Source organism: Muntiacus reevesi, chromosome 2, assembly GCF_963930625.1.
Source record: "Muntiacus reevesi chromosome 2, mMunRee1.1, whole genome shotgun sequence".
In the NCBI taxonomy this organism is placed as follows: domain Eukaryota; kingdom Metazoa; phylum Chordata; class Mammalia; order Artiodactyla; family Cervidae; genus Muntiacus; species Muntiacus reevesi.
In genome coordinates, this window is record NC_089250.1 from 59,373,479 (window position 1) to 59,393,989 (window position 20,511).

At 41.3% G+C, this 20,511-nt stretch overlaps 1 protein-coding gene, 1 non-coding gene and 1 pseudogene across 2 annotated transcripts; 1 reads left to right on the top strand and 2 right to left on the bottom strand.

The window, feature by feature from the left end:
* Positions 1-1,972: 1,972 nt before the first annotated feature.
* On the bottom strand, positions 1,973-2,079 carry LOC136162001 (U6 spliceosomal RNA). The gene has a single exon (XR_010661854.1). It is a non-coding gene; the product is annotated as a U6 spliceosomal RNA (small nuclear RNA).
* A 2,482-nt stretch (positions 2,080-4,561) lies between these two features.
* LOC136157953 (ATP synthase subunit g, mitochondrial pseudogene) lies at positions 4,562-5,006 on the bottom strand (annotated as a pseudogene).
* A 2,864-nt stretch (positions 5,007-7,870) lies between these two features.
* DEFB123 (defensin beta 123) lies at positions 7,871-19,969 on the top strand. Its single transcript, XM_065919176.1, has 2 exons — positions 7,871-7,928; positions 19,824-19,969. The coding sequence occupies exons 1-2, from the start codon at positions 7,871-7,873 to the stop codon at positions 19,967-19,969; spliced, it is 204 nt and encodes a 67-aa protein (XP_065775248.1).
* Positions 19,970-20,511: the final 542 nt, after the last annotated feature.

A 20,511-nucleotide genomic window follows, 5' to 3' on the forward strand; every position in this document is an offset into this window, starting at 1 on the left:
TTTCCATGGCTCCAGTATTGAGGCTGGCACAGATGGGCAACAGTAATCATGAGATTCAACCTCACTTAAGGCAGGTGTGATTAGTGCAAATCCAAGTGGTTTCAGGAACACTGTGAGAAAAGATCACTATTGCCTTCCTTCTTTCCTGTTTTCCATGTCCTCCTCCACCGCTCCTCACACATCTGACCTCCTGCCCTTGACCCCCAGAGCTGACCAAAGAGAAGGGATCTGGGGGCACTGAGGGAGAATTCTGGAGGTTATAGTTGCTGCCTAAGACCTGGCACCTCTCACTGGCAAAGATGAGCATTTAAGTGCCAGATCCCTTCTTATGTGGGTTCGAAAAATTAAAAAGCTCCATTGGTTGCACAACAAAATTTCAGTATGTCAATGTATGACAAAACCCACTGAAATGTTGTAAAGTGATTGGCCTCCAACTAATAAAATAATATTTAAAAAATAAAAAAAAAAAAAAAAAAAAAAATTTCAGTGTGTTAATGTTGATCCCTCAACTTCATTATTTCAAATTGATAAATAAGTACATTGAAACTCAGAGGAGCCAAGTAGCATGCTATTAAATGGTGGGGTGGGGTCTCACCCAGGGATTGGGGGCTTTTTCCTCTTCCCCCAGATCAAGGTGTTTCATGTTTCTGCCTGCCAGCCCATTCTCCCAAGCCCTGGAGTGTCCCAACTATGACCCACTCTCCATCCCTCCATCTCTCCCCAGAAAAAGCCTACGTTACCTGCAATGACCTGGGATGAGAGGACCAGTGCAGCCAAAGTTAGCAAAAGAGTCTTCATGACTTCAGGGAGACCAGGAGGCAGTCTCAGTTCTGGCGAAGAGACACCAAATGAAGAAGAGTTCTGGACTCTCTGCTCCTTCTAATCAACTAGGATACGTGTCACAGACACGTGCTCTCAGCTGCCCACGGGTACAGTTGGCCCTGGAACATCCTGCCTCCCTCAGGCTTCTCAATTACTATCCCAATGCCCATGCATCCACCTTTGGACCACACACCCCTGAGCTGATATGCCTCCCTTTATCTACTTCCACCTTTTAAGGGACAGCAGAGGGAAATCACACAAGCCAGAGGGACTTTTAAAAATAGATCTCAGCCCTTGTTATAACTCAATCTAAAATTTTCCAAGTCTCCATGTTACACATTGAAAAAAATGTGTAGTCTTTATTAAGTTCTATACAGTACCTCATTATCTGTCCTAGAGATCCACTATTATCATGTTTTAGTGTAAGCTGAGCAAACTCGTTTCTTCAAATGTAATTTTCCAGTTTGGTAGTGGAGGAGTAGAGAAGGGAAAATATTCATTCAGACTTTCACTGAATGAATTTCAGTCTCCTCTCTCACTCCCATCAAGAGGTTCCTCTTCACTTTCTGCCATTAGAGTGGTATCATCTGTATATCTGAGGTTGATATTTCTCCTGATAACCTTTTTTTTTTTTTAAGTTTTACAACCAATCTTTATTTTGAATTGGTAATGTATATAGAGGATGGAGAGTTTGAAAAGTATATAAAGATAAATACACCAAAATGTAAGTCTCCCTTTCACTCCCTTCCCCAGATAACCATTTCTTTCTGGAAACAGCCATTGTTACGAGTTTATTATGCATGGTTCTAAAAATGAAGTAATAATAATAGCCATCTTCTCTTGAATATTCAACTCTGCACCAAGGATCCTCACAAACATCATATGAGATAGCTATCATTATTTTCATGTTACAAATAAGAAAACTGAATCTCCTGACAATCTTGATTCCTGCTTACAATTCATCCAGCCTGGTGTTTCACGTGATGTACTCTACATAGAAATTAAATTGGCAGGCTGACAGTATACAGCTGTTTTACTCCCTTCCCAACTCTGAACAATTAATGCTCCATGTCCAGTTGTAACTGTTGCTTCTTTTTTTTCTTTTTGGTTTAGTATGGTTTATTAAGCTGTGCCTTAGTACAGACGCTGGAAAAATATGGAATGCTTCATGAATTTGCGTGTCATCCTTGCACAGGGGCCATGCTAATCTTCTCTGTATCGTTCCAATTTTAGTATATGTGCTGCCGAAGTGAGCACTAGCTGTTGCTTCTTCACCAGTACACAGGATTCTCAGGAGGCAGATAAGATGGTCTGGTACTCCCATCTCTTTAAGAATTTTCTACAGTGTGTTGTGATCTACACAGTCAAAGACCCAATTGAGGGGTGGTTTCAACATTCTTTGGCATTGTCCTTCTTTGGGACTGGAATGAAACCTGACCTTTTCCAGACCTATGACCATTGCTGAGATTTTCAAATTTGCTGACATACTAGGAGCAGCACTTTAAGAACATCATCTTTTAGGATTTTAAATAGCACAGCTGGAATTCTGTCAATTCCATTAACTTTGCTCACAATAATGCTACCCAAAGCCCACTTGACTTCACACTCCAAAATGTCTAGCTCTAGGTGAGTGACCATACCACCATGGTTATCTGAGTCATGAAATCCTTTCTTGTATAGTTCTTCTGTGTATTCTTGCAACTTTTTAATCTCTTCTGTTTCTGTTAGGTCCTTACTGTTTCTGTCCTTTATTGTGCTCATCCTTGCATGAAATGTTTCCTTGATAGCTCCAGTTTTCTTGAAGAGATCTTTAGTCATTCCCATTCTATCACTATCCTCTATTTCTTTGCATTGTTCATTTAAGAAGGCCTTCTTATCTCTCCTTGCTATTCTCTGGAACTCGGCACTCAGTTGGGTATATCGTTCCCTTTCTCCCTTGCCTTTAGCTTCTCTTCTTTCCTCAGTTATTTGTAAAGCTTCCTCAGACAACCACTTTGTCTTCTTGCATTTCTTTTTCTTTGGAATAGTTTTGGTCACTGCTTCCTGTACAATGTTACAAATCTTCATCCATAGTTATTCAGGCACTCTGTCTATCAGATCTAATCCCTTGAATCTACTTGTCACCTCTACTGTATAATCATAAGGGATTTGATTTAGGTCATCCCTAAATGGTCTAGTGGTTTTCCCTACTTTCTTCAATTTAAGCCTGAATTTTGCAATAAGGAGTTCATGATCTGAGCCACAGTCTGCTCCAGGTCTTATTTTTACTGACTATATAGAGCTTCTCCATCTTTGGCTGCAAAGAACATAATCAATCTGATCTTGGTACTGACCATCTGGTAATGCCCATGTGTAGAGTCATCTCTTGGATGATTGGTAGAGGGTGTTTGCTATAACCATCAGGTTTTCTTGACAAAACTCTATTAGTCTTGGCCCTGTTTCACTTTTCCAAGGCCAAACTTGCCTGTTACTCGCGGTATCTCTTGACTTCCTAATTTTGAACTCAAATTCCCTATCTTTTTTGGTGCTAGTTCTAGACGGTGTTGTAGGTCTTCATAGAACTGGTCAACTTCAGCTTCTTCAGCAATAGTGGCTGGGGCATAGACTTGGATTACTGTGATGTTGAATGGTTTGCCTTGGAAATGAACCAAGATCATTCTATCATTTTTGAGGTTGCAACCAAGTACTTGCGTTTTAGACTTCTGTTGACTATGAAACCTATTCCATTTCTCCTAAGGGATTCTTGCCAACCATAATAGGTATAATGGTCATCTGAATTAAATTTGCCCATTCCTGTCTGTTTTAGTTCACTGATTACTAAACTATCAATGTTCAGTATTGCCTCCTCCTGAAACTCTGATATTCCCAGGTAAGCCCAGTCTTCAACTGACAGATATGAGCAGAAAACCATACAGTCTTTCCAGAAGAAGCCCCAGGCATTGTTCTTACATGCTTTTTTCTGTACATTTTGGGATTAATTAACTGATTTTTAATGTCATGATCATTAACAATTAATCAGAAGTTACTGTTTTAAATATCCTTCTAAGAACTTTACATATTTTACTCATTTAATCTTTTTAACAATTCAGTGAGCTATGTAACATTAAGTCTTTTTATCCATGAAAACCTTAAGTCAGTGGAGGCTAAGTTATTTATACAATTTCAGAAAACTAACAATTTGAAGGTCAGGCACTCAACCTAAATCTATCTGACTTAAAAATTCATGATCCTGAAATAATATACAGCAGGGGCTTGATAAATTCAATATAAAGTGACATGAGTGACACAAAGGAGCCAATAGCAAGAAAATTGATAAGAATATTTCAGGTGAAAGGCATAAAAAGCGCAAGCAGATATAGTGTGTTCGATGGAAAGAATAAAGGCTAGTATGGCTGAAGAATAGGGCATGAATGGGAACTGATATAAGATAAAGCCAGAGAGCTACATAGAAACTGGACCAGGTAAGACAAGGAGAAGAGTTTGAATTTTATCCAAGATTGTAAAGTTATTAACAGAAAATCACAGAGTCAGGACTGTATGTTTTCAGCTCTACTTCTTCCACCCACCACCCCAAAATTCTATATGTATCCAGGCACTTTAGACAGTAGGGTCTCTTCTCTCAGGGAGGACAGCATCCAACAGATATATTTCTGCCCCATTCACTAGCCACCAGAATAGAAAACTGCATTTTGCAAAAATTTTTTTTGCAAATTGTTGAGTAGAAAAAAAACTGCATATATTTTTTTTTTCTGACACATTGTCTTATTTTATTCAAATAGCAGTCTGTTCACACATGGTCCAAGAACACTTGAATAATAAAGCAAATATAATCACATGTTAAAAATTGGTCTTCAAACATCATAGCCAATGATGCCACGCTTGCCTATGATTTCGCCAACATAAAACTACATCCACACCTCAGTGGCCACCAAACCATTCAGTATAGCTTCCTTAATAGTGAGCTGTTTGAAGCTACCAGTTTCAGCACTGTTGATAATTTTTTTCAAGCTCTGAGTTGCTGTAGGGATCTCAGCAGCGGTTGGAGGAACCAGCTCAACCTTGGCATAGTACCAAAACGTGGCCAATCGAGGCTTCGAGTAAGTCACAGCAGCACTGACCAGCGCCGGGGCCTTCTCCTCGAGGTTACAGACAAACTGGGCCATGGTACTAGGACAGAGAGTCCGTCACCCCAACTTAAAACTGCGTATATTTAGTGCATACATTGTGATGAGTTTGAACATAAGCATTTGGTGCTGTTTTTGTAGCCCAAACTAGGATTTCGCAATTCCTTTCCCTGTGTGAAATCAAGTTAGGCTTTGCCACAAACTCTTTTCTCTCTTTCCTTTCTTTTCTTTTTTCTTTTTTTTTTTTTTTTTGCATGATATTGGGGAGTTGGAAATGCAGCAGCATCCCTGTGTTCTGAAGGCTATCACTGGTTAGAGGCGGTAAGGGATGTCTGCAAGCTTCAGTCTGTCTTCATTGTTTCCTGCTACACGTCAGCTCTCCTTCCCAATGCCAGCCCTTCTGACCAAACTGACCCAGGTTCAGGCCCACAACTAAACACCTCTCTATGAACTCAACAAAGGCCCATATAGTTAAAGCTATGGTTTTCCCAGTAGTCATGTATAGATGTGAGAGTTGGACCATAAAGAAAGCTGAGCATCAAAGAACTTATGCTTTTAAATTGTGGTGCTGAAGAAAACTCCAGAGTCCCTTGGATTGCAAGGAAGTCAAGACAGCTAATCGTAAAGGAAATCAACTGTGAATATTCACGGGAAGAGCTATTGCCGAAGCTCCTTTGGCCACCTGATGCCAAGAGCCAACTCATTGGAAAAGACCCTGATGCTGGGAAAGATTGAAGGCAAAAGCAAAAGGGGGCAGCAGAGAATGAGATGATTAGATAGCATCACCGTCTCAATGGACATAAGTTTGAGCAAACTCAGGGGGATAGTGGAGGACAGAGAAGCCTGGCATGCTACAGTCCATGCAGTCACAAAGAGTTGGACAAAACTAAGCAACTGAACAACAAATGAATTCAAATAGGCAGTAGTTTTGAAGAGCAAGTGACCTTTCACAGGCTTCTGCACCAGCTCCTTCGGCGACCCCAGAGAGCTCTTTACTTTCCCAGCTCTTCCCACAATTGAATAGTCTCATTCTTGTAATAAATTCCTTAGCCCATAATGCTGATAGCAGTACTGCTGCTTTCCTAATTGAGTTTTAACTAACATATGTTTGAAAAAATGAGCTTCCTTAACAGAAATGAAGGGCTTCCCAAGTGATTTAGTGATAACGAATCCGCATGCCAACGCAAGAGACACAGGAGATGCAGGTTCTATCTCTGGGTCAGGAAGATCCCCTGGAGGAGGAAATGGTAACCCACTTCAGTATTCTTGCCTGGAGAATCCCATAAACAGAGGAGCCTGGTGGGCTACAGTCCTTGGGGTCACAAAGAGTCAGAAATGACCGAGTACACACATGCAACAGAAATGAACAACAATCATGGATTTCTAGGCCTTAGGCACTGAGTCCTTGCTAGCTACTATCTCTTTTTCATCTTAAAGGTTTCAGAAAGAGTTGCTTACACTTACTGATCTCATTCCTTCACTTATCTTTCAGTCTTCAACCTCCTCAATCTGTTTTCTGTCCCTACAAAAATGGTTTTCAATGTTATTTTGTCTCATAAGCCATTGTTCTTGTTTAGTCGCTAAGTCATGTCCTACTCTTTACAACCCCATGAACTGTAGCCCACCAGGCTCTTCTGTCCACGGGATCATGCTTTTATACCCTTGACATCAAATAGGGTCCAGTCAAGAAATGAATGTCACATAGCATACTTAATGTATGGAATCAGTTACATTGCTGTTGGAAGGCAGAAAGAGCAAAAAGAGGACCCTGAGAAAACAGGTATTAGTAACCACAGATTTTTCCAGTAGTCATGTACGGATACGAGAGTTGGGCCATAAAGAAGGCTAAGTGAGGAAGAATTGATGCTTTCGAACTGTGGTGCTGGAGAAGACTCTTGAGAGATCAAACCAGTCAATCCTAAAGGAAATCAACTCCGAATATTCACTGGAAGGACTGATCCTGAAGCTGAAGTTCCAACACTCTGACCACCTGATGCAAACAGCGACTCATTGGAAAAGACCTTAATCCTGGGGAAGACTGAAAGCTACAGAAGTGGGCAGCAGAGGATGAGATGGTTAGATAGCATCACTGACTGAATGGACATGAATTCCAGCAAACTCCGGGAGACAGCGGAGAACAGGGAAGCCTGGCGTGCTGCAGGCCATGGGGTCACAAGAAGTCGGACCCAACTGAGCGACTGACTGAACATCAGCAGCCAGAGAATGCAGCTACTACCCTTAGGCAGCCGGAACTGAGGGAAGAGAATGGATTTTCAAATCTTAAGAGTTCAGAGGAGGGACCTCCCCACTACAATAGCTGGTTCTTGGACCTCTGAGGACGGGGCACATCCTGGCCCCCAAGAAGGCCTGACCACGTGGGTAGCCCTGAGATGGCAGGGGGCTGCAGCTGCTAATACTTGTGAAAGGGCACAGCCAGACTCCTGCTGGGAACTGCATCCCTTCTTTCCATTCTCCTGCCGATTTTAGCCCCAGTTACAGTATATTTCTCATATTCAACACCAACAGAAGCCTCTGTACAGACTTCCCTTTGCCTAGAAAGCCACGTGGGCTCATCCACCTGGCGTTTTGGTCTTTGTTTCTCAAAACACGGTTCACTGCCATCTTCTCTACGAAATCTTCCCTGACCTTCTGGGTTCCGCGTGCGTGGCGCCCCCTGGTGGTCCCTTGATTGGCAGTCGAACCCTATCGCGTGACCTAAATAAGAAAAGCAAGCATGCCAGCTCAGGGTGTGCGGGGGCCGTGCCCGCGGGCGGGCGGCGGAAGGCACGTGCGGGTGACATCTGTTCCGGTTGGAGCAAAGGAGCGGGAGCCAGAGAGGCCAGAGCACTCCACCCTTAGCTTTGCCATCGCATCACATTGCCAAGCTGCTTTGCCATTGCCGCTTCCCTTGGCCACTTGTAGCCATGAAGCTCCTCTCGCTGATTCTGGCCGGACTGCTGCTCTTGTCCCAGCTCACTCCAGGTAACCTGGGCCTCTTCAGGGGAGGGGCACAGGGTGCGGAGAGAGAGATCTGGACACAGAATCCCACAGACGGGGAGCATGGGCTGCCGGGCCTCGGGCAGTCACCTTGTAGAGGAAGAGCCCTCCCCGGTGGCCAGGCAGCAGATCTTAGGTACCGACTACAACATGGACAGATTCTTGTTCAGTCACCCCATCCTGCTGTCCCAGGGAGCAAGCTTAGGTGGGTTAGCCTGTGAAGAAGAATGCATAGGATGAGTAGGAGAAGCAGGAGGAGGATACACAATAGTGGCCATGTCACAAAATAGGCCCCAGAATGATCTAGGCTTAGTACAAACTGCAGCCATCTTAAGGAGAAAGCAAACCTCATCTTTAACTTGTTACCATCTCTGTGCCAGTCCCTGTGTTGGGAAGCTAGGACCACAGAGATAAATGACATGGCCTGGGAGGGATTCAGACTTCCCAGGGGGCGCAGTGGTCTGTCCATGGGATTCTCCAGGCAACAATAATGTAGTGGGTAGCCATTCCCTTATCCAGGGGATCTTCCCAACTCAGGGATTGAACCCAGCTTTCCTGCATTGCAGGTAGATTCTTTACCATCTGAGTCACCAGGGAAGCCCATGATCTGGAAGCCCAGGGTTAAGGGTGTGGCAAGGGTTAAGACTGCAGAAGCAGTCAAGGTCCAGGTCTTAATGAGCCTTGACTGCCAGGTGAGGAGCTGTGGGAAAGCTTAAGCAAAAAAGGGCTATTCCACCAACTCTAGCATCGCTGTCTGGCCCCTCTTGCTCAACTGATAGAAACTTCTGCTCAGCCAAGGCTTTCACCTCACCTGTCCACAGGGCTGAAATGTATAAATTTCCTCACCTCAGCCCTTGTACCTGCCTGTGGCAAATGCCTGAAATACTACTCAGCTGGGGATAGAGAGGAAAGCCCCAGAACCTGGGTTAAACACTGCTCAATCATTTTCTAACTCTGTGACCTCCAGTAAGCAGCTCAGTGGCTCAGAGTTTCCATGTCCCCATTTCTCAATCTACTACAACAAAGGCATGTGAATAGTAACATCAGTTTGAGGGAACAACATTGAACACACTGAAATTTTGGTATGCAAAAAAAAAAAGTGTAGCTTCTTCATTTTATGTACTTTCAATTTTCCCAGGAAATTCCATCCTGCTGATGCGACGGTTGGGGAGAGGGGTGGTGGAAGGCACTAAAGGACTGTGCCTAAACTCTGCAGTTAAATAAATGCTCATCAATTCTGGTTTAAAACAGTTTCAGAACAGACTTTTGGACTCTGTGGAAGAAGGCGAGGGTGGAATGATTAGAGAGAGCAGCATCAAAACATGTATATTATCAAGGGTGAAACAGATCACCTGCCCAGGCTGGATGCATGAGGCAAGTGCTCGGGGCTGGTGCACTGGGAAGACCCAGAGGGATCAGGTGGAGAGGGAGGTGGGAGGGGGGATTGGGATGGGGAATACATGTAAATCCATGGCTGATTCATGTCAATGTATGGCAAAAACCACTACAATATTGTAAAGTAATTAACCTCCAACTAATAAAAATAAATGGGATAAAAAGCAGTTTCAGGTTAATTCAGTCTCTTTTGAATAAATATTTAGTGTTTGAGAATTTCTCCTTCTGTTTCCAAGGATAGCACCTGGATTTAGAAGTTAACTAGATGTCATGATTTAATTTATTGGCTCATTCAATAAACGTGAAAGTGAAAATCATTCAGTCATGTCTGACTCTTTGCGACCCCATGGACTGTACAGTCCGTGGAATTCTCCAGACCAGAATACTGGAGTGGGTAGCCTTTCCCTTCTCCAGGGGATCTTCCCAACCCAGGGACTGAACCCAGGTCTCCCACATTGTTGGCAGATTCTTTATCAGTTGAGCCACAAGGGAAGTCCAAGAATACTGGAGTGGGTAGCCTATCCCTTCTCCAGGGGATCTTCCTGACCCAGGAATCGAACCAGGGTCTCCTGCATTGCAGGTGAATTCTTTACCAACTGAGCTATCAGTAAACATGTTGAACAAATTTCATATTCCAGGCACTGTGATAGGTGCAGGAGGTAGTGCAGTGAACACACGAGAACAAAACAAGGTAAGCAAAGTCTTTAGCCTCTTGGAGCTTGCATTCTGTTGAGAGAACAGATATTTTTTTAAATAATTGAAACATATGAAATGTCAGATGTTGAGTATGATGACCAGAGTAGGTGGGAAAGGGGATAGCAAATACCACATGGATGTAAATTTGTTGTTTTAAAGGGATGCTCACTCATGGAATGGCTCACCCTGACCTGAGGGAGGATAAGAGGTGATCCCTATGGATTTATGGAGAATATTCAAGCCAGTGGGAATGTGAAGTGCAAAGGCCCTGGGGCAGCCCATGAGGAGGTAGGGCTCAGTTCTGGACATTCACTGACTTCTGTGGCAGGGTCCCTCATTGTGTGTGATCCATGACTGAGGAAACTTCTTGGTCCTGTTGACAGCCCCACTGACTCCGCCCTTCATCTCAGTCAAATCTTCCATCTAATCCCTAGGTTTAGGCTGTTCACACACAGCCCCTCCCACTCCCTTTCTGCACAGGGGTGCACTGCTGGCAGGTCTCTCAGGCTCTCAGCTCATCACCTGTTCTCCTATTTCCACTGGAGACAAGAGGGAACTGTGGACTTTCCTGATTACTTTATGCCATAGGAGAGGAGAGGGAGATGCTCAACCACTTCCCTCAGGCATTTCTAATCTAATCCCCTCCAGATGGCCCCATAGTGTGTTGATGCTGTTAGCAATTTCCCTGGGCTACCCTCTGAGGGCAGAAAGTAAATGCCCTGTTCTCTAGTAGTTTCTCCAGGCCAATCTGGGTGTTTGTAGCAAGAGATTCTCTTGCCCCCTACTTTTCTCACATGACTTATCTCTACTTCTTCAGTGTTCAGGTTGACCAGCAGGCCCTAGTCCGGGGGCAGGGAGAAGAGGAAGGTCTTTGTTTCTAGCTTACTGGTAGGTCCTTCATTGTCCTGGCTGGCAGAGACAAGATGTGGGCTCTGGTGGAGCTCTAAAGCCTGCTGCTGCTGCAAAATTAGATTTAAGTGCCCCAGTTTCCTCTAGGGAGAATATTTCCTCTTCCTTTCTATTGAATGTGGTGGTGGTAAAGGAGATTGAATGGAAGTTTCTTTGGCCAGACCCTCAGCCTTTGCCTCCTATGGCTTGCGATAAGGTGGTTTTAGCTGAATCCACCAGGCTCAGCTAATAATATATAAAAGAGTTCTTTGAAATTTGGAAACCCCTGACCCTTCTAAATACATTAGGTTCTTAAATGTGTTGTCTTGCTATAAACTACAACAGCTCATCTCATTTATTTTTTTTCTTTTTTCTTTTTTTCATTTATTTTTATTAGTTGGAAGCTAATTATTTTACAGTATTGTAGTGGTTTTTGCCATACATTGACATGAGTCAGCCATGGATTTACATGTGTTCCCCATCCCGATCCCTCCTCCTGCCTCCCTCCCCATCCCATCCCTCTGGGTCTTCCCAGTGCACCAGCCCTGAGCACTTGTCTCATGCATCCAACCTGGGCTGTGATCTATTTCACCCTTGATACTATACTTGTTTCGATGCTATTCTCTCAGAACATCCCACCCTCGCCTTCTCCCACAGAGTCCAAAAGTCTGTTCTGTACATCTGTGTCTCTTTTTCTGTCCTGCATATAGGGTTATCATTACCATCTTTTAAAATTCCATATATATGCGTTAGTATACTGTATTGGTCTTTATCTTTCTGGCTTACTTCACTCTGTATAATGGGCTCCAGTTTCATCCATCTTGTTAGAACTGATTCAAATGAATTCTTTTTAATGGCTGAGTAATATTCCATTGTGTATATGTACCATAGCTTCCTTATCCATTCATCTGCTGATGGGCATCTAGGTTGCTTCCATGTCCTAGCAATTATAAACAGTGCTGCGGTGAACATTGGGGTCTCTTTCAGATCTAGTTTCCTCGGTGTGTATGCCCAGGAGTGGGATTGCTGGGTCATGTGGGAGTTCCATTTCCAGTTTTTTAAGGAATCTCCACACTGTTCTCCATAATGGCTGTACTAGTTTGCATTCCCACCAACAGTCTAAGAGTGTCCCCTTTTCTCCACACCCTCTCCAGCATTTATTGCTTGTAGACTTTTGGATAGCAGTCATCCTGACTGGCGTGTAATGGTACCTCATTGTGGTTTTGATTTGCATTTCTCTGATAATGAGTGATGTTGAGCATCTTTTCATGTGTTTGTTAGGCATCTGTATGTCTTCTTTGGAGAAATGTCTGTTTAGTTCTTTGGCCCATTTTTTGATTGGGTCATTTATTTTTCTAGAATTGAGCTGCAACAGTTGCTTGTATATTTTTGAGATTAATCCTTTGTCTGTTGCTTCGTTTGCTATTATTTTCTCCCATTCTGAAGGCTGTCTTTTCACCTTGCTTATAGTTTCCTTTGTTGTGCAAAAGTGTTTGAGTTTAATTAGGTCCCATTTGTTTATTTTTGCTTTTATTTCCAATATTCTGGGAGGTGGGTCATAGGGGATCCTACTGTGATTTATGTCAGAGAGTGTTTTGCCTATGTTCTCCTCTAGGAGTTTTATAGTTTCTGGTCTTACATTTAGATCTTTAATCCATTTTAAGTTTATTTTTGTGTATGGTGTTAATAAGTGTTCTAGTTTCATTCTTTTACAAGTGGTTGACCAGTTTTCCCAGGACCACTTGTTAAAGAGGTTGTCTTTTTTCCATTGTATATCCTTGCCTCCTTTGTCGAAGATAAGGTGTCCATAGGTACGTGGATTTCTCTCTGGGCTTTCTATTCTGTTCCATTGATCTATATTTCTGTCTTTGTGCCAGTACCATACTGTCTTGATAACTGTGGCTTTGTAGTAGAGCCTGAAGTCAGGCAGGTTGATTCCTCCAGTTCCATTCTTCTTTCTCAAGATTGCTTTGGCTATTTGAGGTTTTTTGTATTTCCGTACAAATTGTGAAATTACTTGTTCTAGTTCTGTGAAGAATACCGTTGGTAGCTTGATAGGGATTGCACTGAATCTATAGATTGCTTTGGGTAGTATAGCCATTTTGACAATATTGATTCTTCCAATCCATGAACACAGTATATTTCTCCATCTATTTGTGTCCTCTTTGATTTCTTTCATCAGGCAAGTTTTATAGTTTTCTATATATAGGTCTTTCATTTCTTTAGGTAGATATATTCCTAAGTATTTTATTCTTTTTGTTGCAATGGTGAATGGTATTGTTTCCTTAATTTCTCTTTCTGTTTTCTCATTGTTAGTGTATAGGAATGCAAGGGATTTCTGTGTGTTAATTTTATATCCTGCAACATTACTGTATTCATTGATTAGCTCTAGTAATTTTCTGGTGGAGTCTTTAGGGTTTTCTATGTAGAGGATCATGTCATCTGCAAACAGTGAGCAACTCATCTCATTTAAACTGAGCAATGAACTTTGTTATTCTGTTGTTTACCATTCCCCCAAAGGCCAGAAACTCTGCCCGTTTCTGCTTTTCAGCAGCCAAAGGGTCTCATGATTAAAGGGGAATGAAGTATGTATCACCTAAATATTTAAAAAAATTTTAAGTTAGGTTAATTGTGGAATTCAGGACATATGTATAAAGCCCAAGAACCCAGCAGAGATTAGATTTAGGTGGGGTACATCACATCGTTTTCCATTATACCTCCTCATATCACCCAGAGTTCCTCCTTTATAATTTTCAGCCTAAGTCTAGTCTAATCAAATATCTGGGTAGCTATTTCTTTAATAGTTGTTTCTCATCTCCCCTCCCCCACTTGAATGGAAGTTCCCTTAGGGCAGCTGTCTGTCTCTAACTTGTTTGTAACTGTATCTCCAGTGTAGGCTTCTCAGTCTACATGTGTATTTCCCTTGGATAAACATCTAGAAAGGAATTTGTGGGTCAAGACTGCACCATCTGAAAATGTGCCAGGTAGCCTCCAGAGAGGCTGAAACAAAGTATATGATACCATCTTTCCTCTGACTCTCAACAACAGTTCATCTTGACATTTTTTAATTAAAAATTCAGATTTTATTGTTAAGTTGTGGAGAGGAGTGCCTTACCTTTTTTGTAAAATAAAACACAGAATTACACATGGGCCCAGTAGTTCTGGGGCTTCCTTGGTGGCTCAGCCAGTAAAGAATCTGCCTGCAATGCAGGAAACCTGGGTTCAGTCCCTGAGTTGGGAAGGTCCCCTGGAGGAAGAAATGACAACCCACTTCAGTATTCTTGCCTAGGAAATCCCATGAACAGAGAAGCCTGAAGGGCTACAGTCCACAGGGTCACAAAGAGTTGGAGACAACTGAGTGACTAACACTTTCACTTTTTCACTTTCTAGTAGTTGTGGCACATGGGCTTAGCTGCTCTGTGGCGTGTGAGATCCTCCCTGACCAGGGACCGAGCCAGCATTGCAAGATTGACTCTCAACCACCTGACCACCAAAGAAGCCCTTGAATTATAGTTTTGTCTGGGTATATACCCAGTTGAAAAATGGGCAGAGGGCCTTAATAGACATTTCTCCAAAGAAGACATACACATGAAAAGATTCTCAACATCACTAATTATTAGAGAAATGCAAATCAAAACTGCAGTGAGGGGACTTCCCTGGTGGTCCAGTGGTAAAGACTCTGTTCTTTCATTGCATGGGGTGCAGGTTCAATTCCTGATTTGGGAACAGAGATCCCACAGGTGTGGCCAAAAGAGAGCTACAGTGAGGTACCACCTCACACCAATCAGAATGGCCATCACTAAAAAGTCTATAAATAATAAATGCTGGAGAAGGTGTTGAGAGAAGGGAAACTTCCTACACTGTTGACCTTCCCAGGTGGCTCAGTGGTAAAGAATCTCCCTGCAATGCTGGAGACACAAGAGATGTGGGTTCGATCCCTGGGTGGGCAAGATCCCTGGAGAAGGGCATGGCAACCCACTCCAGTATTCTTGTTTGGAGAATCCTATGGACAGAGGAGCTTGATGGGCTACAGTCCATGGGGTCGCAAAGAGTTGGACTTGATTGAAACGACTTAGAACGTACGCACACCTACACTATTGGTGGGATTATAAGTTGGTGCAGTCACTATAGAGAACAATATGGAGAATTATTATATGATCCAGAAATACAATTGGTTTTTATATATTAATCTTATATCCTACAGCCTTGCTAAACTCACTTAATAGGTTTCATAGCTTTTGGGAGGATTTTATACATAGATGATCATGTCATCTTTAAACAGTAGTAATTTTATGTCTCCCTTTAAAATCTGTTTTTAATCCATTAGTAAGTGTGATAATATCTGCAGAATTTTCACAGATGTTGGTAATCAGGTATTATGAATTCTGTCAAATGCTTTTTCTGCATCTATTGAAGTGCTCATATGATTGGGTGAGGTGGGAGGGTTACTCTGCTGATGTGGTGAATTGTTAATATATTGATTGATTTTTCAAATGTTGAACTGACCTTTACATTTTTGGACTGATTCACATTTATTATGATGTCTTATCCTTTTTATACATTTCTGGATTCAGTTTATATTTTGTTAAGGACTTTCACATCTGGTTTATGACGAATGTTAGTCTGTAAGGATTTTTACATCTAAATTCATAAGGGATTTAAGTCTGTAATTTTATTTTCTTGGAATGTCTTTGACTTGGGTGTCAAGGTAATGCTGGAAGATTTTGAAAAGAATTGGTATTATTTCTTTCTAAATGCTTGGTATTAATAGAATTCACCAATGAAGCCATCTGAACCTAGAGTTTTCTTTGTGGAAAATACTTAAATACAAGTTCAATTTCTTTCAAAAAATTAAGGGGTTTAGAGTTATGTGTTTCTTCATGTATGAGCTTCAATAGTTTGTGTTTTCCAAATAATTTGTCTGTTTTGTGTAAGTTGTTCAATTTATAGTCATGAAGTTTTCTTTGTTATGACCTTATTAACATTGTAATATCTATAGAATCTATAGTGAAGTCCTCTCTTTCTTTCTTTTTCTTTTTTTGGCCACCTTGTGGCATCCTAGTTCCCAACCAGGGATCACACCCCCATCCTCAGTGGAGAAACCAGGGAGTCCTAACCACTGGACAGCCAGGGAATTCCCCTCTCTTTCATTCCTGATAATAAACAATTTATTTCTTCTCTTTTGCTTTCTTCCTGGCCAGGCTGCCTGGCTAGAAATTTAGAAAATTTTTATGTTTTCAAGAAACCAGCTTTCAGTTTTAATTTGTCTATTGTTTTTCTGAGGCTTCCAAGGTGATGCTAGTGGTATCCTGTGGAATCCAGGACTCCACCTACCAATACAAGAGACACAAGAGACGTGGGTTCAGTCCCTGGGTTGGGAAGATCTCCTGGAGTAGGAAATGGCACCCCAAATTTCCTATTTTATTTACTTTTGCTCCAATCTTAGTGACTTTTTTCTTCTACTTAATTTACCCTTGTTTTCCTCATTTAATTTGCTCTTGTTTTTCCTCACTTAAGGTATAAGCATTGATGGTTGATTTAAGACCATTCTGTCTAAAGTACACATTTTAAACTGCAAATGTCCCTCTAATTACTACTTTATCTCAGTTCCACAAATATTTTTATGTATTGTACTTTTAATTAGTCAATTCAAACTTCTCTAATTTCTCTTTTGATTTCTCTTTCACCCATTAGTTATTTACCAGTACATTGTTCAATTTCCTAGTATTTGTGAATTTTCCAGATGCATATTTACTATTAATTTTTAGTTAATTCTACTGTGGACAGACACACACCTATATAAGACTTCAATTCTTTTTTTTAAAAAGCTTTTTATTTTATATTGGAGTGTAACTGATTAACAATATTGTAATAGTTTCAGGTGGACAGCAAAGGGACTCAGCCGTACATATCCATGTATCCATTCTCCCCACAAACTCCCCTCCGATCCAGGCTGCTACATAACATTGAGCAGAATTCCCTGTGCTGTATAGTAGGACTTTGTTGGTTATCCATTTTAAATATAGTAGAGTGTACCTGTCGATCCCAAACTCCCTATCTTTTCCCCCATTCTTCTCCCCATCCCCAACAACCATAAGTTCATTCTCTAAAAGACTTCAATCCTTTTAGTTTTATTGAGATCCTGTATGGTATATCTTGGTAAATACTCTGTGAGCTCTTGGAAAAAATCTCTGTTTTTCTGTTGTTGGGTAGAGTGGTCTATAAATATCTATTAAGTTGGTTGATAAACTCATCAGTTCAAATATTCTGTATCTTGTATTACATTGTTCTATCAACTATTGAGAGAGGGATGTTGGAAGCTGAAGTTATCATTGTGAATTTGTCTATTTCTCCTTTCAGTTCTTTCAGCTTTTTGTTTCATGTATTTTCAAGCTCTGTTATTTGGTGCATTTGATTGAGGATCAATGTCTTCTTGATCAGGTGAGATTGCCATCATGAAATGACCTTTTTATACTTAGCAACTTAGTTAGTTCTGAAGTCTCCTTTTTAAACCTTAACATAGCTAGTATATTAATAATACTTGAGCTTATCTTCGATTAGTGATTTCATGATATTTTTTTCCTTTTACTATTAACATAACTATGTCTCTCCATTTAGAATGAATTTCTTTAGACAGTATGTAATAGATCTTGCTTTTTCATCCAATCGGACAATTTCTGCCTTTTAATTGAGATGTTCAGACTATTTATGCTTAATATAATTATCAATATGGTTGCATTTAACCTACCATCTATTTGTTTTCTATCTGCCTATCCTTTCTTTGTTTACTTTATCTTCTTTCCTTGCCCTCTTTCAGATTACTTGAGTCTTTTTATGATTCAAATTTTTATCTACCATTGCCTTATTAACTATACCTTTTTATTTAAATCATTGCTCTAAGGCTGGCCTTCCCATGTGGCTCAGTGGTAAAGAATTTGCCTGCCAAGCTAGAGAAACGGATTCGATCCCTGGGTCAGGAAGATCTCCTGGAGAAGGAAATGGCAACCCACTCTAGTATTCTTCCTCTAAGGTTTACTTTTTCACATATGGCAAGTGTTTACTGAACCTTGCTCTGTATAGGCACAGTCCTGAAAGAAAGTGAAAGTGTTGATCGCTCAGCCATGTCCGACTCCTTGCAACCCCACAGACTGTAGCCCACCAAGCTCCTCTGTCCATGGGATTCTTCAGTCAAGAATACTGGAATAAGTTGCCATTTCCTCCTCCAGGGGATCTTTCTGACCTAGGGATCAAGCCCGCATCTCCTGCGTCTCTTGTGTTGACAGACAGATAAATATATGATCAAACACTACTCAGCCATAAAAAAAGAATGAAATAATGTCATTTGCAACAACATGAGTGGACCTAGAGATTATCATTCTAAATGAAATGTCATATAGAGAAAGACTAATATAATATACTATCACTTAATGTGGAATCTAAACTATGATCTAAATGAACTTATTTATGAAACAGAAATAGATTCACAGATATAGAAAACAAACTTATGGTTAGCAAAGGGGAAAGGTGGGTAAGGAAGAGATAAATTAGGAGGTTGAGATGAGCATATACACACTATTATATATATAAAATAGATAACCAACAAGGACCTGCTGTATAGCAAAGGGAAACATATGCAATATTTTGTAATAACCTACAAGGGAGAGAATCTGAAAAGAAATATATATGTGAAAAATGAAAGTGAAGTCTCTCAGTCATGTTCGACTCTTTGTGATCCCATGGACTGTAGCCTCCCAGGCTCCTCCTTCCATGGGATTTTCCAGCAAGAGTACCGGAGTGAGTTGCCATTTCCTTCTCCAGGGGATCTTCGCCACCCAGGGATCAAACCCAGGTCTCCCGCATTTCAGGCAGACGCTTTACCCTCTGAGACAGCAACGAAGCCCCAATATATATGTGTGTGTATATATATATATAGATATATATATAGATACAGATATAGATATAGATATATCACTGTTGTGTACACCTGAAACTAACATAATATTGTAAATCAACTATACTTCAGTTTATTTTCAACTATGATGTTTATTACACTACTAAAGATTTACTGGGCTTCCCTGGTGGCTCAGTGATAAGGAATCTGCCTGCCAATGCAGAACACGTGAGTTCAATCCCTGGGTCAGGAAGATCCCCTGAAGGAGGAAATGGCAACCCATTCCAGTATTCTTGCCTGGGAAATCTCATAGACAGAGGAGACTTGCGGGCTACAGTCCATAGGGTTGAAAAAAAGTCAGACATGACTTAGCAACTAAACAACACAACAAAGATTTACTAGGCACACAGGAAAATAAGAAAACATGGCTGAGAACCAGTATAAACAACAGAGCACAGAAGCAGATCCATGAAACATCTGGATTCAACTGTACTTCAGTTTTTTTAATTAAAAAAAAAACAACACGTGGATGAACCTTGAAAGTAAGTGAATAAGTGAAAGAAGTCAGATATAAAATGCTACATATTATGTGATTCCATTGACATAAAATATCTAGATTAGGCAAATCTGTAGAGAAGAGGGCAAATTGGTCATTGCCCAAGGATGAAGAGAGGGGAAATGGGAATAGTTAATGGGTGCGAGGTTTCTGTTTGGGATGATTAAAAAGTTCTGGAACTAGGTGGTGATGATGGTTGCACAACATTGTGACTTTACGTAATGCCGCTGAACTGTACACCTTAAAATACTTAAACTGATAAGCTTTATGTTATTTGTATTTTACCACAATTTTTAGAAAGAGAGAGAAGGAAAAAAGAGAAAGAAGGACCAGGGTGAAAGTCAAAGGACACTGAGCACCCTCTATCACATCGGTTTTCATCCTTTTACAGACCTTTCAAATCCAGAATCTACCTCTTCTTAGGGCTGACACTGTCTCTGCTCTTTCTTTTCAGGTGGCACCCTAAAATGCTGGAATCTTCATGGCAAGTGCCGCCAGAAATGCTTCAAGAAGGAAAAGGTCTATGTTTACTGCACAAATAATAAACTGTGCTGTGTGAAGCCCAGGTACCAGCCAAAAAACTTACCATGGCAAATCTAAGTTCCTTGAAGCCTAAAGTTATCAAAAGGCAGATGAAGCTACCCCGAGTCTGACCCCAGTAGATTCTTGAACTCTGTCAATAAACATCTCTGGCTGATCCCTGTGTTGGCCTGTTAGTCTACCCAGTGGTTCTCAGAAGGTCCTCTTTCAGGTGGTTAATTTAAGTCAAAACCATTTCATTATATTTCACAAGCACTCATCGGAATTTTCTGAAATCTACATGACATACAATAACCCCATTGTTCTGGCAGTTAGTGAAAGGTTATCATCTAATAAATCATTGCTTTGAAAGTCCAAAATTTTCCTTTAACCTATATGGAAACACAACAAGAACCAAAAGCATTTTTGTTGTCTGCAGGATCTGGGAGTCCCAAGACTGGGGTCCTGGGGCTAGTAGCGCCCACCCACTGTGGGGGAGCAAGATCCCAGAGTCACTGGATGCAGGGCTCTCAGGGTCCCAGAGCTAGTGCTGGTGCACTGGTGTGCAGGGTTGGGTCCAGGCCCTCTGGTGGACAGAGCCGGGTTCCAAGGCAGCTGCGAGC

Bases quoted from the DNA above. Each gene is read 5' to 3' on its own strand.
- DEFB123 (XM_065919176.1), top strand. From the start codon at position 7,871: ATGAAGCTCCTCTCGCTGATTCTGGCCGGACTGCTGCTCTTGTCCCAG. The intron at 7,929-19,823 runs GTAACCTGGGCC...CTTTCTTTTCAG, and splicing joins CTTGTCCCAGCTCACTCCAG to GTGGCACCCTAAAATGCTGG.